Source organism: Leptidea sinapis, chromosome 13, assembly GCF_905404315.1.
Source record: "Leptidea sinapis chromosome 13, ilLepSina1.1, whole genome shotgun sequence".
NCBI lineage: Eukaryota > Metazoa > Arthropoda > Insecta > Lepidoptera > Pieridae > Leptidea > Leptidea sinapis.
In genome coordinates, this window is record NC_066277.1 from 8,406,013 (window position 1) to 8,431,324 (window position 25,312).

Genomic DNA, 25,312 nt, shown 5'->3' on the forward strand with positions numbered 1-25,312 from the left:
CACCGCTCAAAATTCCTTCTCGACACCCTCGAGAACCTCGGATACGGTATCCATATTGCTGAAATCATATTTATGAGCGGCGGCCATCCTTGAAATTCAAAAATGATCACAGAATCGTTCTCTGCACCCTCGAGAACCTCGGACACGATATCCATATTGCTGAAATTATAATTGTGAGCGGCGGCCATCTTGGATTTCGAATATGATCACACACTCGTTCTCTGCACCCTCGAGAACCTCGGACACGATATCAATATTGCTAAAATCATAATTTTGTGCGGCGGCCATCTTGGATTTCAAAAATGATCACAAAATCGTTATCTGCACCCTCGAGAACCTCGGACACGATATCCATGTTGCTGAAACCATAATTTTGTGCGGCGGCCATCTTGGATTTCAAAAATGATCCCAAAATCGTTCTCTGCACCCTCGAGAACCTCGGACACGATATCCATATCGCTGAAATCATATTTTGTGCGGCGGCCATCTTTGAATTCAAAAATGATCACAGAATCGTTCTCTGCACCCTCGAGAACCTCGGACACGATATCCATATTGCTGAAATCATAATTTTGTGCGGCGGCCATCTTGGATTTCAAATATGATCACACAATCGTTCTCTGCACCCTCGAGAACCTCGGATACAATATCCATATTGCTGAAATTATAATTTTGTGCGGCGGCCATCTTGGATTTCAAAAATGATCACAAAATCGTTATCTGCACCCTCGAAAACCTCGGACACGATATCCATATTGCTGAAATCATAATTTTGTGCGGCGGTCATCTTGGATTTATCTAACTTCCCTAGAGTATATATGTATATACAAAAATCCCGCGTGGCATAATATTCAAAATAATATTACGTAAATTTTATTTTTGTACTTTCCGACTTACATTTACCTATATATTTCAACAAATACGCTGTCGCATCATCATTATTTTTTTACTATGATTCCCGCTTTGTACTTGTTTGCTAAAATCTTACGTAATGTGAGCCCGAGAGATACGAACACAGTACCTTCCTTGACAGTGGTCACGGGCGTACTGCTGGCTTGAGCGAGCATGCAACCAAGGCATCGCGTTTGGTTTATTACGAAAAAAATTAATATAAAATAGTTCACAAAGCGTATTGATAAATCCCACAGTGAAAACTTATAAATACTAATAAACTATCGAATAAAATAAGTTTTGTGTTTATAGCTATCATAGTTTTATGATAATATAAAGAATTCAAATAAAAAATACTATTTTTCAAAAAATAAATCTATCGAGATTTTTTTTCGTAATCGTGTTTTCGAAACAGCGATAATTTAGATAAAGAAATTAAGATAAACATGTCAAAAAATTGGAACCGTAGTATTTGTAGAAGTATTTTAAATAGATTTTTAAAAATGTTACTTTTAGGACTATAGCGCCTTAAAGCCCGTAAAATAATCTGTAGATAAAACCTGATAATTTCAAATGTATTTGAGCATCATTTTCAAAAGAAACCATTAAATCGTCGTAAATTATTTACAATTTACACCAACATATTTATTATTCATTAAGTTCCGGATATTCTTATGCTTGTGGCGAATACAGTCAATGAACTCTATTTTATTAATCCTCCAGGATCCAGCAACAGCAATACCTAAAGGCACTCTGTTAGCGTTGGGTATATCGATGACCAGTTACTTGGTCATGGCAGTGCTGTGTGGCATGGCAGCTTTGAGAGACGCCAGTGGCAGCGCGGCAGATTTAGTTACGGGAAACTTACACGCGTGCAAACCCAACTGTCCCTATGGATTACATAATGACTACGCGGTATTATACAATTTGGTTGTTAATAAATTCTGGTAAGACCTATCCATCTATAACTGTCAACAAATGGGATAATAACTGTTTACGATTAAAGTCCAAGGTAATAAACGCCTTTAAATGATATAAGCAACTTGTATAATTACTTTCTCATCATCAGCGGGAAGCCGTCCACTGCTGTACAAAGATCTCCACGACGATCGGTCGTGCGCTGCCCTCATCCAACGTATTGCGGCGATCTTAACCAGATCGTCGTTCCATATTACCTTACATTTTGGTAGGGAGACCTACCAAAACTACGTCTTCCGGTACGTGGTCGCCAATCGAGGACTTTTCTGCCCCAACGGCCGTCGAACTATGTGCCCTACCCACTGCTACTTCAGTTTCGCAATCATTTGCGCTATGTCAGTGACTTTGGTTCTCCTACAGATCTCCTGATTTCTGATTCAACCTCACAGGGAAACTCCCTGCAAAGCCGTCTCCATTGCCCTCTGAGTGACCATGAGCTTTCTTATCAGGCCCATAGTATTAGCGACCACGTCTGCGTACCGTAGGTCATCACTGGCAACACACACTGGTTGAAAACCTTCGTTCAAATCGAATTTCAAGTGGACAGACGCATTCTTCTATACTAAATATTATTCTATACTAAATTTCTTATATACTAAATATTGTACTTCAATTTTAACAACATGAAACAGAGTTTCTGATAACAGGATCAGTCACCACAAAAGCACCTTTTCCCGAGTAATTATGCCATCTAAAGTCATAAGTTAACATACAATATACATAATATTGTAAGGGATAGTAAAGAAAGAAAGAAAAAATGTCTATTGACGTCATTACATACATTCTGATAATAGTTCTTAAAGTTATACTATTCTAATTAGAATGTAATGACACCAATGGGCCCCCAACTCAGCATAGTTGTCGTTTCGAAAGAATCCACAACGCTAGTCTTCCGTGGAAACCCAGAGAGCGCTACTAACGCGCAGTCCTATCACACGAAGTACGAATAAAGAGCGTATGGGTCACCTAATGACCGGGCTTATGCGAACGCTGATTTTACCCATATTTCTGTATGACGCTGAAACATGGAGATTGGGAGAGGCTGAAAAGAAGAAAATAGACGCTCTGGAAATGTGGTTCTATAGAAGATTGCTTCGGACGGATTACATACGAACGTTTTGATACTTCAGGATCTAAAAATTAAAGAGCGTTTATCACCCATATTGCAATCCCGCATACTCACCTTTTTTGGACACATATCGAGACGAAGTAGTCAGTCCATAGAACAATTTTTTCAAAACCTTGTCGTCATAGAAGGTATTAAGCCACGTGAAATCACCTATGGAATGGACCGATCATATCAATTCTGCTGTGGGCGGCCCCTTGCATGAGTGTACTTGAATAACCTCTGCCCAGTGGGAAGCATCTTTGCACAGAATGACGGCTAGATTATGGGTACCACAACAGCGCCAATTTCTGCCGAGAAGTAGTAATGTATAAGCATTACTGTGTTTTGATCTGAAGGGTGCCGTAGCTAGTGAAATTACTAGGCAAATGAGACTTAACATCTTATGTTTCAAGGTGACGAGCGCAATTCTAGTGCCGCTCAGACTTTTTGAGTTTTTCTGGAATCCTGAGAGACACTGCATTGCAATGGGCAGGGCGTATCAATTACCAACAGCTGAACGTCCTACTCATCTCGTCCCTTACTGTCATAAAAAAAAACAGACAGATGGCGAGAAATTGTGAGGCGTATTACATCGGCCCATATTGAAACTTCTAGACAATCACGACCGCGTATCTACCAAGAGCGTATCTACCAAGAAGAAGGAGAGACACCGTTCTTAGTAAACAAGAATCTAGTATTCCTTTTCAGATCATGCAGTTAATGTCATTGTCGAGCGTGGTAATCTACGCGGGATGTTGGGCTGCAACGCTGTCCACTGCACTGACCAATTTGCTCTCCGTGCCGCGCCTCGTTCAGGCGCTGGGCATCGACCGAATCTATCCTGGACTAATCTTCTTCTCCAAGCCTTACGGCAAACACGGCGAGCCGTACCGGGGATATGTCCTCACCTTTATCGTGTCTCTACTCTTCCTGTTAATTGGTAAACTTTTTATCTTTGTCTTATGACGTAGTGATCTTTTATGCTGCTGACACTGATATAGTGTTTGCTCTACAAAAGAGAGCTGTTCATGCTATATATCAGCTTGGTTATAATCAGACTGTCAAAGAAGATATAAATATTATCACTGATCATTTTTAGTACATTTATGAAAATTTAATATACGGTCACAAAAATCGTCACCTTTTTGCTCTTAATAGTGATTTTCATTATTTCAACACTAGGAATAAGGTATTGCTTGTAACTAATTCTAGTAGGCTTCATAAGATATAAGCTATTATGAGCATTAAGGGTATATGTATACACTATATAATAAAGTTCATTTATAGATAATAAATAAATTTAAATGATTAGTTAAAAAATTACTCTGTTGTAGATCCTGCTACTCCACAGCTTAAAATCTAATTGATCGGACAGCCTGGGACTAGATTATGATTATTTTATAGCAATAGCAATGATAGTACAATATTGTATATTTAATTAAAAAGAGCGCAAAAAAAAGAATGCTGCGAGAGTTTCTTGCGCCGCTTCTTCTGTCTCAGAGCGGCATTTGTTTTCGGAGCGGTAGTAGTATAATATACTAGATATTAAAAATGACATCAAAGAGAATTCTAAACGAATCAATTTTGAGATAAACGACTTTATGAAGATCAATTTTCTGCCATTGGTTCAAGTGACTTCCAGGAGGCCTTGTTTTGAGAAGGAACGGCAAGAAACTCAGCATGTTTTATCCGCCTTTTACATTTTTCACAATATCAACAGATACGTTATATCTGTTCTTTATTAGAGCATATTGACCACAAATAATAAGTTTCTGACAACTATACGGCTCTTTACATTCTTTCTCGATGAACCTCCTCAGGTTGGGTATGGTTTGACCTCAATAAACCAAAATAAGGCCGTAAATCTTTGGCTATAATCTTCATGTAATTTTTTAAATTTAATGCAAGTTCTCTTGTTCAAAGACTCTCGACATGGCCTCTTTTCGAGACCGATTCCTGGTAGGGGGATCTATGCATCTTACAACCTCCTCCTCCAGATAATCTTTTTCTATTTATATTTTCAGCTGACTTGAATGCAATAGCACCACTCATCACCAACTTCTACCTGGCTTCGTATGCGCTCATTAATTTTTGCACATTCCATGCAGCTTTTGTGATGGCGATTAATTGGAGACCATCTTTTCGGGTAAGTATTGGACGTTACTTTGTTGGAGCCTATGTAATTTATAAACCTAGTCTGGCCATTTCTTACAAATAAAATTGCATTTTTTATGACGTAATATAATCTTATTAAAACCTTTTGGTATTTTTATTAAGCTTGGCATTTTTGTTTATTGCTAAGAAGCAATAAATAGAAAAGTATTCTATTCGAAGTCCACCTTTGGCTTTAAGGTAGACCTTTTAATCAGTCTTTTAATTTACGCACCGTTTCTATGAAAGCTTTAGTCAGTACTGTCTTTTAAAACTAACCATAATATGTAATCCAAATAGTTTAGAACTGGGCTAGATTAGAGCCAATCTTCAACTTAATAAGTCTGGAACGTTATCTTGTTGCCTCGTGACCAGTTGCATTCTGTCTGGAAACTCCAAGGTACATTTTTCACAACACAATCTAAAACACCCAAATCTGCCTTTAGGCTGAAGTCGTCATTCCTTTTTAAAAAAAATTCAAGCTTTGTTTCTTCTTCATAAGACTCTCCACGCCAAGAATGACGCGGGAGGACGGCATTTGTGGCTTCTTTGGAGCTATAAGCGTTCACTTTGTAAATAAGCTTATCCTAGTGCTCTTTAATTATTGTGATTTTATTTCATCTTCTTCTTCTCAGTCGGACACTCTTGTCAGAGTGGTCGTGGTTGCGCTGACGAGGTACATGATAGGGTGTTCGGTGGGACAATATCCTTTCTGAGAGTATATGGCGATGTGCTTCCATTTCTGACGGTTAGAGGCGTTGCGAGTACACTGGACTGTGGTGGACTCAGTAGCCTTTGTGATGGCGTCTATCCAGCGGGTTGGTGATCGACCGCGTGCTCTCTTGCCTTCCACCTGGCCCTGAACTACCAGTCTCTCCATCGAGTTCTCATTTCTAGAGACTTATTTCAGTGTTTTATTTCATATGAGAAAGGAATATTTCTGTTCTTTTCACCACCGTCTCGGAATATCAAGCCTTTTTGATCAAGCCACTCTCTTTTTCTAGAGTTGGATTTAAGACATGTCCTGTATATCAACGATAAACACAAAGTTTTAGGTCTTCGTAGATGGTATGTGAAAGAGGCCTAGCGTAAGTCATCTCTTGCAATAGTTTTTTTTGTCTGCTCATAGGATTTCGGTGAAATCTGGCTTTGAAAGCATAAACAGCCGTTTTAGTTTCAACAGCACGCCCCGATGTTGTATTTTTTTCGAGAATGTGTTCTTCGAGAAAGATATAACATCTTTCGATAGTAAAATATACGGATATACAACCCTTCCTAGCTATTGAAGTGTCATAAATATAGCCGGCGGCTTTGTACCCACTTTGCAAGGCAAACACTGCAATTTTGTTTTCTTAAAGACCCCACTCCAATATTGTGATTTAATATAAACCTCGAAAAACATACGCGAAAAGTGGCTAGTTAATATTATTATTATGAATACATTAAAATAATTGGACTTGGATTGTAGTTTCTGAAAAACGTTGCAAGCCACAAACATCACATTTTAAGGAATTCGTGTTTAAAGTTTAGATAATAAATGTTAGTGTATTCCAAACATGCGTGTTGGGCTACTAAGCCATGAAGTCGTTTAAAGAGACAGTAGGGCTGCCATTTTTTGTCAGTCCGTTAGTATAAATCATGTGACTAGTTTTGTGTTCTTAACTCCATTTCGACATGATGGTGGTTTAGAACGTTTTTCTGGAATTACGTCCAATTTCGGATTATAATTATCGTCCTAAAGCACACGACCTCTAGTAAAGTGCAATATATTCTATCTATTATTTTTACATTCATATAAAAATCGAATCTGAATTTATTTGTTACGTCTTTAAATACTATCTACTCAATCGGTCAACAAGGATATATTATCTTAGATTATAGATAGGGTACATTTCAAACACATTTTTGAAGAGAAAGAAAGTACTAAGTAACTTATTTTGAAAATTAATAATTACGTAGCGGGGCTTTTATACAATCGTGGGCCTATGCTGTGAAAGTATAAAAAAGGTGTAATAGTTTCCATTTTATATGAAACTAATGCTGAAAATTGAGCTGAGATCATAATTAAGGGTCTCATTTTGACTTAAGTAAAAAAAAATTATCAAATGAACAACCTACATCAAAAACACTATTCGAAAACAATAGATATAATATGCACTAAAAAGTATAAAAATAATTGCGAATTTTTTTAAATTTAATTCTAGTTACGATTATTGTAATTTTTGGAATCAGTGTCCTTCCGCCGCGACCCGCTCTCGCCTCTCACATCCTCTCGACTCAAGCACATCTCACCTATAACTATGTTTGTAGTTACAAGCAATTGAGAACCTCCTCCTTTTTTGAAGTCGATTAAAAAGTGAGATTATATCTGTATCCATACGAAAACGCATGGTGCAAATATTCGCGAGTGATACGTGTTAATGTTACCTAACCTAAGCTGTTGTGTATTTGCGTAAAATGTACAGACAAATATTCTTCTTCTTCGTCGGATTACTCTTTACAGAACAGTCATGGTCACGTAGACCGACGAACGATTCTACGCCAGTTATCCTTGGCTGTTGCTTCTCAGGCACATGTGTTGAGGGGAGTATTGGTTAGGGCTTTGATTTGGTCTGTCCATCGCATAGGGGAGGGTCCTCTTGACCTACAGACAAATATACAGGACCAGTATAAACATTTTCTTAGAATCCCTATCTATGCTATAAATACAATTTTATATTAATTTGGGCAATTTTTTTATATTTTTTAGTATACTTTTCAAATAATACACGTACAAACTGATCTTTCCGCTGCTGGCAGCGCTCTTCATATTATACACCGCATAACCCTTGTCATTGTAGACATTATCTTTAATAGTATTTCCCTGTGAACTTTAATCCCTATTTTATCCCCATGTAGGTCAAAATTTTGAAAAATGCTCGAAAAAATGTTTATAAATTGTTTCTTATGAAGTGCCTAAATACAAAGTTTCATGGTTTTATCTTCGATAATGACGAATTTCTATACAAACTGCCATCCCGTATTTCAACCCCTCCATTTATTTTTTTGCAATAAAAGGTAGCCTATGTCCTTTTTCACGCTCTAGTCTATCTCTGTACCAAATTTTATCAAAATCGGTTCTGTGGCTTAAGCTAGAAAACGTAACTTACATTCACATTTTATAATATTATTAAAGTAAAGTATGCATTTACTCATGACAACACAAAAAATTATACACATAGTAAAATTAACAAATTAAAAATAGGATGTCATGAAAAGGACACCCACTCAGTAGGGATTAAGTATAAAGTATAAGATTAAGGCGACACTAAATGCCAGCGACCTTGAGCGATATGAGTTCACGGCTGCCGGCCCGCCATCTATGTCACAAAGCCATTATTTTCAAAATTCTTGCGTGGAAAACAGTTTATATGCTTACAATCCTCGTTATTCACTACTAGTCTGAATAAATGAACCTACACAAAAACGTACAAGGTATAAGAATAAATTTTCTGAGAGAAGTACCAAAAAAAAGCGTCAAGCATTAGTAACCTACAAATAAGACTTAAGGATATGTGTAATAGGATTAAATAGTGTTCATAGCTCGAAATGCTATACTTGTCTAAAAACACCATGTTTGCGTGTTTTCTGCTTACTCTTCGCCTTAAGTATTAAGTATTTTTAGTATTAGTAGGGATTACTTGAGTTGAAAACACCTAGAGCTGCTTAAACTAATTTCAGTACTACAATATATGGCTGTCGTTGCTTGGGTTCCTGATGTGTGCTGCCATCATGATAGTGATCAGCTGGATCACTGCGTTAACCACCATCATCATTTTTGTCACTCTGTACCTGTTGGTGCTTTATAGAAAACCAGGTATGCCTTTTTTTAAATGAAAATACGGGACGAGACGAGTAGAACGTTCAGCTGATGGTAATTGATACGCTCTGCCCATTACAATGCCACTCAGAATTCTTGAAAAGCCCAAAAACTCTGAGCGGCACTACAATTGCGATCGTCGAGACATAAGACGTTAAGTCTTATTTGCCCAGTAATTTCACTAGCTACGGCACCCTTCAGACCGAAACACAGTAATGTTTACACATACTGCTTCACGGTAGAAATAGGCGCCTCTAATACAGAACACAACACAATTTGAATTAGGTATGTAGCTTTAAATCAACTATGGGCTTCTATCCAACTGTATCAGAGAACTCATATAAAACAAGGAAGCATTTCTGTCGCTAAAATAGTGCAAATACAACTATCCCGCTGTGGGCAGGTTTGGCGATTGAGTACGATCAGATCCTGGAGTGACGGGATTTAAAAAATAAGATAGAACACGATTTCAAACTCTTTCATCTTATATATAAAATTTTCGTGTCACAATGTTCGTTCCCGTACTCCTCCGAAACGGCTTGACCGATTCTCATGAAATTTTGTGAGCATATTGAGTAGGTCTGAGAATCGGCCAACATCTATTGGTCCACATCTAGTGGTCATCATCTAGTGGTCCACACGAATTTTTTTTTTAATTTTTTCTGACATTTCTTTTAAATTTATTTGATTATGAGTCACCATTAAAAAATACATACAACTTCAAATTTTCACTCATCTACAATCAACAGTTACTTTTGTATCGCGATTTTAATATGGGCAATACAACGTTTGCTGGGTCAGCTCGTCTATATATAAAAATGAATTGCTGTTCGTTAGTCTCGCTAAAACTCGAGAACGGCTTGACCGATTTGGCTAATTTTGGTCTTGAATTAATTGTGGAAGTCCAGGGAAGGTTTAAAAGGTTTGAATAAACATAAAAATCCCCGTTTTTATATAAAAACAACAATTTTAATATTCCTCCGACGTGTCCCCCGTCGTTCAGAAATCAAATAAAAATAATAGTTTAAAATGAATAACTAATTAGAATTTTTATATCTTTCTAACTTTCTGAGGAGGTAAAAAATTAACTTCCTTAAAACACGGGTAACGCTTAAAAAAGTGATTCCTTTTGTTTGTTTTAAGTTTATTTTGTACAAAAGTTTAGGTCTTTTAATTATCGATTAAGGTAGTATGAAGTCTGCCGGGTCAGCTAGTGTGTTATAAAGTGATTGATGATATGATTTCGCAAATCATAAAGACTGTCCCAAACGTAGTTGAATCACTTTTCACGTGTAAGTAGACCAATAACTTAAAAAAGCAGAGGTTGCCATGATTTTACGAGTAATAAACGATTCTCGCTCCAGTTAACTGTGAGCAAGTTTAAGTTTTTAATTAATTTTACGTAATTTTAAAGGGAATTGTGTGTGTCGAGAATTTAAAAAAATATGGCTGTAAGCTGTCAGTCAGCCGCAACGCTAGAGTTGCCAGATTCATTATTTATAGTCGTCTGTTTTTTTATAATTTTAATACAAAATCGAAGTTTTATATTTACTATTACGATAAATCATGGTTGACAGTTAGAAAATGGCCGCAAGCACATGTTGCCCTGATTTCAATAAACGATTCTTATTCCAGGTAAGTGTTAACGCCTTTATGTTGAGGCCGACTGAGAGCTGGCAACCATATTTTTCTCAATCCTTGACATAATTTCCTTTAAAATAACAAATAAAAATACAATTCATTAATAAAAAACATATAGGTGCAATTAAAATCAGAAAATTAATTATACTAAAATAAATTACAGGTATTTGCAGCCAATTTTTAGAGGCATCCTATCACTTATACATTGCTTACTCTCCAAACGTTCATTTAAAATTAGTTTAGCTCTTAGGCTATAACTACACGAGAGGAATCACAGAAATGCTGAAGGTGTTTGAGGTACTCAATACGCCTTTTCGAAGGTTAAGATTAAAAGTAAGGGTATGCAAGGGAGAATGCTCATTGGTCTCACTGTTCTATATAATAAGTCTATTAATAGTTATATTAAAATGGATTAACTCTCATGGTACCTTTTTGAAAAGAGGTAAACTGGGGCAGCAGCACTGAAGCTCAGCGCTACAACGAGACGGTGTCAGCGTTGGTGCAGATGTCGCATCAGACGGGGAACATTAAGTCTTACAACCCTCAACTGCTAGTGCTGGCTGGTCGAGCCTATCTGCGTCCAGCACTCCTCGATATTGCCCACCTCGTCACCAAAAATGGATCGTTTATGATCGTTGCCGAGATTATTGAGGTAATCATTTTTATTTGTAACTTACCAGTATTATTGTTTGTAAATTAATTGCATTTGAGCATTTATAAATATTAAGTTTTACACTATAATATTTCTAATAATAATAAATTAAATCTTAATATACATACTTAAATCCAGTGTCCTGGTGTTTGTTTCCAGGGAACTCCTAAACTAATGAACGGATTTTAATGGTGTATTACTTCATGGAGTGCAGTTTAGTCCAACTTGGGGGATCGGATAATATTTATTTCGATTTGAGACTAATAATTATTTTTATTTCCAATATTTGTTTTGTATGGACATATTTCCTATGAGAGAATTTATTGACGCACGTATTGACAGTTCCCCTGTGAAATAATTTCATTATAACAACAGGGAGCATATTTTTCGAAATATTTTGTTTGATATGAAATAATAATAATATTGACACACTTTTTACATAAATTATCTTGCCCCAAGTTAAGCATATATAGCCTGTGTTATGGGTTGCAAGACAACGATATATTTAATACAATATACTTACTTAAACATACATATAAACATCCATGACTCGGAAACAAACAACCATATTCATCATATAAATGCTTGCACCTACCGGGATTCGAACCCGGGACCTTTAGCTTAGTAGGTAGAATCGCTAACCACTGGGCTATACAGGTCGTATAAATATTACTAACAAAACAGTACTTTATTTAGTCTGTCGGGTCCGCTAGTAAATTAAACATATTAAAGTAATGTGAATGTTTCAAACTTGTGAACTAATTCCAATCATTTTGCGATTCAGAACTCCCTGTCGTATTCAGAACGACTGGAATGTCTACAACGCGGTGAAGGATGGCTACAATCTCGGAAACACCGCGGGTTCTTCGTTGTTATCGACGGCTTTTCTTTCGAAGATGGGCTCAGAGCCGCTATTGAGACAGCTGGTCTTGGCCGCCTATCTCCGAATATTGTCCTCATTGGTTACAAGAACCACTGGGCAAAGGCGCCGCTAAATAAGCTGAAAGAGTATGTGAGGATGATACAGTAAGTACACATAATACCTTATTTGACTAAGTCAAAGTCAAAAATATTTTATTGACATAAAATCAACAGATTGCAATCACCAAAAACACAATTCACATACATGCTAATTACACAAAAGTTTAAAGATATATATTGTAAAAATAATGCAATCTGGTAAAACAAGGCTGAACTATAAAATCCATAAAAAATAACAACTATAATACTATTCAATTCCTCATTGTAATATCGTTTACGTAATCATCAATACTGTAATAAGCCTTCGACATAAGTCTGCGTATAATAAAAAAAAATATTTATAATTCAGATACGCTTTTCGGTAATTTATTGTTAATTTAATACCATTTCATGCAAAATAATTGTTTATTTTACAGAGCCTAGTAGGGGGCACTATAAGCTTGTAGTTATTTCTAGTGTCTAAATTATAATTGTCGCATATTTCACTGTATAAATTATAATTTTTATGTACATGCAGAAGATGCTACAAATATATTGGCCGTACATGGTCATAATATGAATTTTTCGCTTATCGATTCTCGTGGGTATAAAATATCGCAGACTGTTTATGTATACCAGAAACAGTAAAGGTCCCAGTATTGAGCCTTGAGGTACGCCCATTTAGACCAAAGAACCAGAGGATTGCTTTCCATTTATATTAAGGTCGACCTGGACGAAGAAGGTGCGTAAACAAAAATCTATGTATACTTATAATGAATAAAACCTGTTGGGTTTCCAAAAGTATGGAACAAGGATTATTATAAATTATTATCGATACAGTCTAGTCTGGCTTAGATGTTCACAAAAATTCTGCTTCGTTGTAGTCAAAGCGAAATTAAGGCATTTAACTCATATCCACTTCGTAATATAGGATGTTTGCTATTGGCTAAAATTTATGACGTTATCATTGATGCAAGTGTAAGCCAGGGCTTTATTTTATGGACGAAGAAGTCAAATGGTCCTGACGTTAAGCGATCATCCCAAATTCTCCTTGTTTGTACTTTTTATTTATGCTATTTATAATGATTTATGATTTTCCAGAATCGCATTCGAGTATCAGTTAGCTGTGACAATATTCCGAGTTTCCGACACATCGACACGGAGGAACCAGCTGCAAGTGAAGGAGTCCGTGACAGAGAACACGGTGGAACTTCGCATCCAGTCAGAGTTGCGCGCCATCATGAACTCTGACTCCGACATTGAAACATCTTCTGATGAAGCTACGGGTGTGCTATACTTTATTTTTGTGAGAAGAAGTGAGGTAACCGGCAAGACGTCCGCCTAATAGTAAGTGATAAGCCCTGCCCGTTACAACACAGTGTCGCTCATGATTGATTGAACCCAAATTTTTGAGCGGCATCGCAGTTGCGCTAGTCACATTGAAACATAATATGTTCAGTATTGTAACGTGTGAGTCCTTCCTTCACACGTGGAATAGTTGCAAAATTTTTTTTTTCTTACATCTTCTATTCTTACTAAGGCTAAACTGTTTTAAACTTTGTTTGACACAGATTCACCTTTAACATCACCATCTCATGAAACTCCTCCAGATAAGGAACAGTCGGAGCAGACTAAACTATCTCCTAAAATATGTGAACAGAAATCTGGTATATTTAAGCCATTGGAATTTTTCGGAGTAAGTAATAGAATCTTGTTTAACTAAGTAACTATCTTACCAAAATTTTAAGATATTCAACTTAAATGACCGTATCTTTTCATTGGTGTCACTTACAATATTTGAGAATATCTCTTGCCAAATTTATATTTCGCTCCATCCTTGCTTCGAATAGGTGTACAGTCATAAAAAAGGCTCGGAGAAAGAAAAGAATGGAGTTTGGTGAGGGGTGTACCTAGAGCTGCAAGGGACCGCAAATATAGAAATTTGATGTAGGTATTAACATAATTCTCCACGCGTTCCCGAGAAAAGAAAAAGAAGGACGGTCAAAGTTATCCATAAGGGATTTTCGTTAAAATGTATGAAATAAGTAGGGATATATCTCCATATACAGTAATTTCTTTAAATTAAATATATTTCTGAGCAAATTGCGCTCACAGAGGAGAGTAAGTTAATTATTATAAGGAAAATATGCACCGAAAGCTAAATGTAGAACTTGTCACTGAAAACGAGATGAAAGTATTGTTCGACTCGTCGCTTTTTAATATAAAAATACTCTGGGCTTTGACAGGAAAATTTGGACGCCTGGTGGTTATACGATGACGGAGGTCTAAATGTCTTGCTCTCTTATATCATTGCGATTCGGGGCTTCAGGACAAAGTTGCCTCTTAGAATATTTGCTCTCAGTCGAGCGAGCCACGGACTCGACGAAGCCCAGACTCGGTAAGATTTAGATTTAGTATCAGATTTGTAACAGATGAACATCGCAATGGCAATAAAATTTTCTCCTTTGTTTATGTGATAAAATTTTACACAGTTCTCTGTCCCTCGCCTTCTCCAACCTGCCCTAGCTATGTCACTTTATTGTTACCTTCCTCTTGCCCTTTTTCTATTAAGAGGATATCACTCGGTGATATTTTTAGACCATTCAAAGTGTTTTAATGTTCAATTAATGTTACACAAGATATTACATGTTTTTAAATATATATTTAAAACTTTTTAGGATGGCGGAAATTCTGCAGAAGTTCCGAATAGAATACACTTCCCTGATGATGATTAGAGGCCTCAATGTGCCGCCACGGGAAGAAACTCAACTATTTTTCAGTACTTTGATACAGGACTTAAGAACCGACTCGGAAAGTGGTATGGGTTTCGATTTCTTTTGTTATCTAGGTTTGGCCAAAGAAGTCAACCCAATGAATTTATGCACGGTTATTTTTTGTTATAAAATATTTATAAAACGTTGCTTCCTTCTGTTAGAAGGTATTTAAAATATGTAGGGATGGCATACAGTAAACTTTGTATCTCTAAGGTTCTGACCTATATTCATAGAGTTTCTCGACCCTTTTAAAAATGAAAGCATAAAACGATTTATTGCTTTACAAAAATTGCTTTAAACATTTTATTCTTCGAGACCAATACACTAGCAGCACTATCGACAGAAAACTAGAAATCTTGCCTTTAAATATTCTGATTTTTCATTGTAAGCCTTGCTATAATCACCACGCGTTGAGAGAGGGAAAGAGGGGCATCATAGTGAACACACTTCAAAAATCACCAATCAAAAGTACCGTTTGCATACGAACTACTGTTCACAGACCATTTTTTTTTTATTTATATTAAAAAGATGATCAAGAGGTTCACGTAATTGGAAGTGTAACGCAATCCCCATTACGAAGCATATTTAAGCATTAGTCTCATTAGCGTAGTAATTCCATTTTACTACGGCACAATTCCAACTAAAACACGACAATATTTCACTGCTTCGTAGTATAAAAAGGTTCCGCTTTGATACTCACCTAGCCGGTACCCTATACAAGAAAGCCTCGCACACATGACAACCAAGACATAAAACCCGATTTAAACTTAACGGTTTAGATCGATTTGTATCTTCTATCTTGTTCGGAGCGTAAATGTTAAGGGATGCGATTTTTGAACCCGTATTGAACTACTCCACAGTCGATCCAAATAAAAATGATCCAGATAAATTAATACGATCCAAATACAAATGATCCAGGTAAATCAACACGATCCAAATACAAATGATCCAGGTAAATGAATACGATCCAAATACAAATGATCCAGTTAATTAATACGATCCAATTACAAATGATCCAGATACACTGATACAAGACTCGGAACTAATCAGCCTGAACGTCAAAACTCAACGGTATCTACGACTGCGCGAGTTGTTGCTGGAGCATTCTTCCACATCGTCCATGATTGTGGTGACCCTGCCAATGCCCAGACAGGTAAGTTTAAATTTTATCCTGTTATCGGAGGTTTATGATGTAATTAATAAACGCTTTTAAAATTGTTTAATAATTGCATATTAGAGCTAAACACTCATTATCTCTCCTATAAAGTTGATGTAACTTATTTCAACTTATCTCTTTAAACACAGAACAGGAAAAAGAGGTTCGGTGCCTTATTTGACGTTTGATTTTCGATGTCAGTCGGCTTATAATATTATTAAGCTAGGGTAACAAAAGACTTAACGCCTAACGAAAATTTTTGAATCGAACGACAGAATTGATTGATGAACGAAATTCGGTAAATCTGAACTTACCGACTACAACCTATTTTTTCCGCTCTACCGAAAATCGAACCATGTGAATCGAACGAAAAGAACCTCATAACACGATAATATCATTGGCGATAATACCCCTATGTGACCCCAGCCCTACCCGGTATTTTCCCGCGTAAATTTGAATTTCTTTACATTTTTGACAAATATCTCTCTAACAACATTTTGACACTGTGAAATTGTCTATTTTGGATGTAAATGGATTAAAATCATGCTTTTTTCCGCATTGATAACGTTGTATATGATGGAGGCATATTAGTTATCGGCGGTTTATCAAACGATTATGAATAAAGAATTATATCGATAGGCTTAAAACACCGTACCTATAACTAATAGATGCTTAAACCTTTGATAAGCATTTATTTTGAATAAGGCGGTAAATATCTAATATAAAGAGTGACCATAAATTTCATGGATATCGATTAAGATTAACAATTTTAATAAGCTATAGTCATCAGTGGACGACCGTAGGCCATCACTTGATGGTTGGTGAATGCCTGTTTCATTATACATAGTGCCTCATGTATTAATTTTACGTTCAAATTCTGTTTAGTTTTTATTTTAATTTATTTTTAAATTTCAATTTCAAGTGACGTTAGGACAATTTTGTCAACGTACCGTAATAATATAAAGTCGAATTTGATATGACTGCAAGTCGCCATTACAAACACATAAGCTCTAAAATTTATAACAAAACAAACAAAAGCTTAAACATCTACCCACTGACCAAGAGAAAATGTAAAGTGAAACTTGACTCCTTGTTTAGAATCACAAGATTATAAAAATACAGAGAAACTTGTGGAAGTGTAAAATATTCATCACTCCCTCAGTCTTCACACACTTAGGAAAGCACACAGCACGCATGCAACTAACTTCACAATCACTATATACACATCATTAACACTCACCCACACACCCATTCACTCAAAACTAAACACATTCATAGATATTTACATTCCAAATCAAAAGTCCAGTACTATTTTTAATCTTTTGTTATCAATTAGTCAACCTTGTTTACTATTTAGATCTTTGTGCATGGAACATCATTCCGTATTGTATCCGGACAAGGGTGTTGGTAGCTTGGCTGCAGTTTATACTTTTACATCTGTCATCGTTTTCACTTGTTTGTATTATCTTTGTCAAAATATTGCAAATAAAAATATTATTATTATTATTAACAGGTGGGCTTTAAAGTTCGTAGAATAAACAGTAAAACATATTTTTTTGATAATTATTTTTTATTCAATATAGTTTCGTTCGAGGGCGATACATAGATTATATCGATCACACGATAATAATTATAATAAGATTTTACCTTAACCTTAAAATAGGCCTCAGTTTCGGCCATTACCACTACATCAGTAACTGGCTAACTAACAGTAATTTCGCAATTGTTTTCATTGATTTGTGACACGGCGCATTGTCTTCATGGAATATAACTTTTTCTTCATCAAATGAGCCCGTTTTTTCACGATTTCATCCCTTGAACGCTCTAATAATGCTGGATAATAGTCGCTAATGATGGTCTGGCCCTTTTCAAGGTAATCAATGAATATTATACCACGTGCGTCCCAGAATACTGATGCCATAACCTTCTTAGCTGACTGTTGTGTCTTTGCTCGCTTTGGAATTGGTTCATCGCGTGTAGTCGGCCGACTGTCGATTTGAATCTGGAGTGTAGTGATGGAGCCATGTTTCGTCAATTGTGATATATTGACGGAAAAATTCATCTTTATTATGATTTAATATCACTAAACATTGCTGCGACTCATCAAAACATTGCTGTTTTTGATCGATTGTGAGTACGCGCGGCACCCACTTTGCACACACCTTTCGCATGTCCAAATATTGATGCACGATATATCCACCACGTTCTTTTGAAATCCTTAGTCTCAGCTATCTCGATCAACTTCATTTTACGATCATTTTAAATAATTTTTTGCACCTTTTTTATGTTTTCTTCGGAAACTGCCTCTTCGGGGCGTCCACTGCGCGCATCGTCTTCGATGCGCATTTCACCTCTTTTAAACTTCGCAAACCACTTCTCAACCGTTGATTTTTTTGGTGCAGACTGCAGAGTCCGCATAATGTATATCAAACCAAGCCTTCAACTTTTTTTTTCGTCAAAAAGCAATGTTTTATTACTCGAATTTTTTTTTATCCATTTTTAAAGAATAACAAAAGTTGCTACACTTAAAATGCTATTTCTCACGAACTAATTGACTGGAAGTTGTAAAATTTATACACATGTCTTTGAAAGGTTAGTATTAACCAAACATCATATTGATTTAATTCTAGTAACGCCATCTATGTGTTAGCCTGCGAACTTTTCAGCCCACCCTATATTATTTATTGTATACCTAGTGTCGTTTTTGATTTCAGTTTGTATCAGCTGCGATGTACATGGCTTGGCTTGAGATATTGAGCAGGGATTTGCCTCCGACGTTGTTTGTTCGCGGCAACGACGTCTCTGTTATTAGTGCCTCTTAGATGCCCAAATGAAACAAAAACCATCAATGTAATAATCTTAATATATAATATAAATCCAGTCACCCAGTGTCCTGATGTTTGTTTCTAGTGAACTCCTAAACTAATGAACGGATTTTGATGAGGATTAATTTTTATTAATATAAAGTGTTTTTAAGGGCTGGCAAAGTTTTGAACGTCAAAAACCTAGCACTTATTCGAAAAATGCCTCAGACCTGAGAATAACCGGCGCAAGAAACTCAGCAGGCTTCATTAAAGTATGAATGGTATCACATTAAATTAATAATATTTCATACTTTGCTTGGGCGGCCCAGGTATTCCATTCTACATTGCCTGGGTATTATGTAGAATACCTGTATACCTGCATTAATACTGTAGTAGCACATATTATACTATAAATTGCAGCCTGTCTCACTCCCCGTTTAGGGATCGTAATCATAAGTAAGTGCGGCGGCCTCTGCACAGTAGGGCAGCCAGTAGGGACTCGCGAGCGAGCAAGGGCGCACGCGTAAGTTTTGTTGTCTATCTATCTTTTAAAAATGGAGAAATATAAAAGAAGCAAAGCAATTTGAAGGTTATTGCGATCTACATTAAAAAAATTGAAGCTTCCTAAAGACGCTCAAACAATCTGCTTTAAAGTGATCATTATTTTAATGACATTCATGATAGCCACCTATTTATTTCCTGTATAATATTATACTAAGTAGGTTTGACTATGTCGTGGCCTTCCAACGTTATATTACTATCTTACTTATGTAGGTTTGACAACGAAATAATATTGATTTAAAATAAAGATTACATACCTATTTATATAATAGAAAAAACAGCTATTTTTATAAGACGACCTTATACTAGATAGGTACAGTATTAGGAAAAGAAGTCAACCCTAATGTCGTCAGAAGAGGTAAGACTCACGCGATAGAATGAGAGGCAACTTCTAGTTGAATAAAAATGTAGGTTATTAGTGCTGTGCGATCTGTATTACACCTTATTGTATAGCCGCAAGAGTCGTTATTGTTTAATTGATTTTGCAAGTGAGACTTCCGTACTTGTACTATTATATATCTTTTGCTATAAAAAGAGGTCAAGAGCGAGTTGCGCAACAACATGGATCAAAAGATCATCAATAAGTGAATGTTATTGTTTAAATTTAAATATTTTCTGAATATATTTATTTTTGTTATATTTAGTATATTATAATATATTGGTATACAAGATGTGGTGGGAATAGCATCGTTCTTCCCGCATTAAATAGTCTGAATCATAAAATTATTAACATTAGTCTAGTTTTTACAATATGATCCCAGAAAATGTACAAAACAAATGATTTACGAAATTTGAAAGAATTGTTGTTCAATATTTGTGTGGGAAAAGTTATTTTAAGATACCACAGACTGAGAATCAAGCGATCACCCTCTGGCTCTTTAATTATTATAAATGTTTATTGTACGATATTACATTGTAATTCATATTTTTATAAAACAAAATGCTTCTTGTGCCCGTTCTTCTCAAGTCTGAGGCAGTCTATTTTGAATGGGTGGTAGTTTTTGACGTTCAATAAGTGATTTTGAATCCTATTTTGAATAAAACTATTTGAATTTGATTTTACATGTATTCACATTTCCACCCTTAAATTATACATATTTTTTATTTCACCTCATTTTCCATTAAAAAAGGTAAGACTCTTGTTTAATTCTGAACTTAAATGAAATTATAAATTAAACATTTAGAAAAAATGAGGTAGCACAATGTTTATTAAATACAAATAAATCATTAATTAAATACTAATTAATATTTTCCAACCACTAACAAATGATCTCTAATAAATTAGTAAATATTAATGAATTTCAAAATTTCTGTAAAATAACAGGAGTAAAGCATAGTTTTTCTTCTCCTCACTACCCTTCAACTAATGGGGCAGCAGAAAGGTATGTGGAGTCTTTCAAATCCCACATAACCAAAATAATTCAGAACGGAAGATCACATAATTATGCAATATTAAATACTAAAAGTCAAACATGTGTATGATACACTCGAATATATTTTATTTTTATTTTATTTTACAACTTTAGAAAACTTACAGATACATATTAAAAATTAATCTATTATACAGCAGATAGCTATTTACAAGTTTTCACAAATAATAACAATTTATTGTGTATAGTCGTTTACCTACATTAAATATAATATTATATAACCTACCTTGCTTTATATAAAAAAAAGTTTTTATTTACTTGACTTCTAAATTGAAATGGTGTCGTCTTGAATAAGTCAAGATCGTATTCACTATTAACTTCATTATAAAGTTTGCATGCTCTTATAAGAAAACTGTTCTGTCTATAATTACATTTTGCTGATTGTTTTTCTAGTAGGTTGCCCCGCCTTTGGGAGCTGACAGTGGTTCGTAAGCCAATCTGCTCTAGCAGTTCTGCACAGTTAACTGTACCGTTTGCTATATTTATTATATAAGTAATGTCTGCAACACGTCGTCTTTCTTGGAGAGGCAAAAAATTAAATTTTTGTCAGTGTGACATGTAATTATGGTAATAGTTTTTTGTACGGAATTGTAAGTAACGTATGAATCTTTTCTGTATTGATTCAATGCGGTTAATGTACACATTATAAACTGGATTCCATACTTGAGATGCGTATTCTAGATGGCTACGAACGTAAGCACAGTATAATATTTTCATCAGTTTAATTGATGTTAGTTCCGAACACATCCTTATGATAAACCCTAATGTTTTATTAGCCTTAATGATTATATTGTTTATGTGTAGATCAAATAGAAGCTTTGAATCAAAGATGACTCCGAGATCTTTAATGGATGATACTCTTGTTATTGATGTTCCAGATATTGAGTAATTTTCATGTATGACATTCTGTTTTCTAGTATATGTGCAAAAAAGCATTTTGAAATATTGAGATCTAATTTGTGTTCTGCAGAATAACTAACAAATTTATCTAGATCAGTTTGTAAAAGTTCAGCGTCTCTAACACAATTAACCGGGCAAAGTATTTTCATATCGTCGGCGTATAGTATTATTTTGGAATATTTAAAATTAGAGGATATGTCATTTACGAAAATATTAAATAAGAGGGGGCCCAGAATGGATCCTTGTGGGACTCCTGAAGGAATACACATAGGAGCAGATTTAAAACCATTTAGAACAACGACTTGACATCTATTGGCGATATAAGCTGAAAACCATCGATAAAAGTTATATATAGAATATATTAGTATAGTATATCTTAATATATATAAATTACGTGACACGTTGTTTGTCCGCGATGGACTCCTAAACTAATGAACGGATTTTAATGGGGATTACTTCATGGAGTGCAGTTTGGTCCAACTTAAGAGATGATAGTTTTTATTTCGATTATTTTTATTTTCAAAATTTTTTTTGTATGGACATATTGTCTATGAGAGAACTTATTGACGCACGGTTTGACAGTTCTGCTGTGATACAATTTCATTTTAGTTAACAAGTCATTGACGGAGCATATTTTACAAAATAATTCTTAGTGTTATGAAATATTATTGACAACATAAAAAAACAGTATTTTTTTATTATGCACAGAACAACGTCTGTCGGGTCAGCTAGTTGTATTATATTATGCGGTTAAAGTAGTTTTTATTTCAAAAACTTATGAAAAACAACAATAGAATTAATTACTTTGTAATGAGTCAGAACTGTTTGACGACCTCATGTAATTCACACTGTGTGAATTTTACGCGTTATTTTATAAACACAGGAAACATATTATTAGAGATCATTATAACATTAACAATTAAGAAACAACAACCAAGACTTTACTTTTTTTTTTTTTTTGAATAATCACTGTATTTAATTTAACGCTTTGATAATGTCATAAGTTATAATTATTATAATTCATAACACATGCAGTATTGCTGTTTTTCTCTGGTCTGGCGCACCCTAGTATCAGCTCGATCCATTTGAACGCGTGAAACGTAGAGCAGCTCGAATTGTCGGGGACCCAGTGCTCTGTGAACGGCTGGATCACTTGGCGTTGCGTACAGACGTCGCTTCATTGTGTGTCTTGTACTGCATTTATCATGGGGAGTGTTCCGAAGAGATGTTAAATCTGATTCCTGCCGCTGAATTTCACCTTCGCACGACACGCCACAAGTTAGGATATCATCCCCACCATCTGGATGTGTGGCGGTCCTCCACAGTACGGTTCTCAAGGAGCTTTCTTCCTCGTACTACAAAGCTATGGAATGAGCTTCCTCGTGCGGTGTTTCCGGGACGATACGACATGGGTACCTTAAAAAAAAAGCGCGTACACCTTCCTTAAGGGCCGGCAACGCTCTTGTGATTCCTCTGGTGTTGATAAATATTTGAATTTGAATCTTACATGTATTCATATTTCGAACATTAATTATACATATTTTTTATTTTATATTATTTTCCATTAAAAAAGTAATTTATTATTTAAATTAAGGGCCGGCAACGCTCTTATGATTCCTCTGGTGTTGCAAGAGAATGTGGGCGGCGGTGATCACTTAACACCAGGTGACCCGTACGCTCGTTTGTCCTCCTATTCCATAAAAAAATGTCGTAAGTTAAAATAAACCATAGATATAGGAGGTATATATAAATATATACATTGCAATCAGACATGTGGGTCAGCATGACATCAAAACAATTTTTGAAGTAAAACTTCTTAAGGCGTGACCCAAAATATTTTTCTGACGGAAGTAACGTTAGTACTTCCGGCAGAAAAAGGTGAATTGAAACAATTTTTAACCACTATAATTTAATGGTTTAAAAAGTTGTTTCAAGTTACTCAGTAATATTTTCTGAAAATCTCCAAGGGTATTTGTTCATTTATGACTACTTTGTAATAAATAATTAATAAAAAGTTCTGTCTGACGTTTGCAACATTCGTTAATATTTCTCCGTCCATCGGACAGGCAAAAGATCCGAGCCCATAGAGCCATATTCGTTAATATTCAGTAACAACGTTATATTGATATTATGTGAGATATTAATAATTTAATTACTTTTATTCAATTATTTATTAATAACACGGCTTTAATTAATGTAAGTATATATTTTATGGGATAAATTAAATCTTCTTGTCTTTCAAGTTCTTAAGAATATTTGTTATATATACTGGATGTCCTAGAATAGGTGGGACAAACAAGGGCAAACGAAAATAACATATTTTATCTATGAGCTTTCAGATAAGCAAAAAAAGTGTATAATATTTGTATCTGTTAATTATTCCTAAAGTTAATTATAATTTAGTTTTACTTCAATCGCAAATCACTTTTTTATGATACAGATGATATATTGTTAGATGGTTTTTACAAAAAAGTAATCAAAATGTACAGACCATAGTATCATACATAGACGACCTATATAGCCGAGTGGTTAGCGACCCTACCTACTTAGCTAGAGGTCCCGGGTTCGAATCCCGGTAGATACAAACCGCCAAGGTTTGTCTGATTTTATGATATTATTTTATTTTTACTTTATATATTATATGTGCATGCTAATCTCAGAAGCAGTTTGATTACGATTTTTATTCATGTGTATGATAAAAATTCCGCTACATTTTTGTTTTACAATATCAATACCATACACATTTTAAAAATACGCGGGCAACTGCGGCTGACGGTGCCCACTAGTGGAAGTCAATCGCACGCTTGCGCGCAGCGAGAGAATTTCTACTAGGACAACAGAACAGAAATAGTTCACACGATTAATGTAGCCGCATTCGTCGATGACGCATTTATCTACACACCGACTGTAGGAAAAAGATAGCATGATTAAAAGGATGAGATGAAACAGTACAGCACATAAACACATGTCATTCATCTTACATTTCACTTCATAACGTAGTGAAAGAACAGGCTAGAATGATTAAAACGATGAGATGAAAACAGTACAGCACACACATGTCATTCATCTTACATTTCACTTCATATCGTAGTGAAAGAACAGGATAGCTTGATTAAAACGATGAGATAATGCAGTACAACTAGTGTGTGTTGTTCTGAGTCAATATACCAGGGTACCATAATTACCGGTTGGTTGTTGATAATTTAGAGTTGTCAGAATATTTGTAAAATTTCAGTTGCACACAGTGTTTTAAATGTTGTCGCAGAAAGAAATAGAAACCCGTTTTCAGTAATGTTCATTCTCATTGAATAAATTCATGTTCTATTTGAATCGGATATTTATCAAAATCACTCTATTTAATCTTTCTTTCCAACGAAAGTATTTACATTATGGAGAAACGTTTTAAAAATATATCTATGAAACGTCAACTTTATTAAAAATTAAGAA

The 25,312-nt window shown here is 35.3% G+C and overlaps 1 protein-coding gene across 1 annotated transcript in view; it reads left to right on the plus strand.

Annotated features, from left to right (window-relative positions):
* The window catches only part of LOC126967526 (bumetanide-sensitive sodium-(potassium)-chloride cotransporter-like), a 35,180-nt gene extending 16,119 nt beyond the window's left edge, over positions 1-19,061 (plus strand). Inside the window, exons 8-19 of the mRNA XM_050812035.1 lie at positions 1,615-1,806; positions 3,686-3,917; positions 5,002-5,123; positions 8,849-8,984; positions 11,069-11,280; positions 12,065-12,306; positions 13,342-13,526; positions 13,812-13,936; positions 14,487-14,638; positions 14,919-15,058; positions 16,034-16,167; positions 18,885-19,061. Coding sequence (XP_050667992.1) covers positions 1,615-1,806; positions 3,686-3,917; positions 5,002-5,123; positions 8,849-8,984; positions 11,069-11,280; positions 12,065-12,306; positions 13,342-13,526; positions 13,812-13,936; positions 14,487-14,638; positions 14,919-15,058; positions 16,034-16,167; positions 18,885-18,992 — 1,980 coding nt within the window. The 3' untranslated portion in view covers positions 18,993-19,061. The remainder of the gene's footprint in view (positions 1-1,614; positions 1,807-3,685; positions 3,918-5,001; positions 5,124-8,848; positions 8,985-11,068; positions 11,281-12,064; positions 12,307-13,341; positions 13,527-13,811; positions 13,937-14,486; positions 14,639-14,918; positions 15,059-16,033; positions 16,168-18,884) is intronic.
* Positions 19,062-25,312: the final 6,251 nt, after the last annotated feature.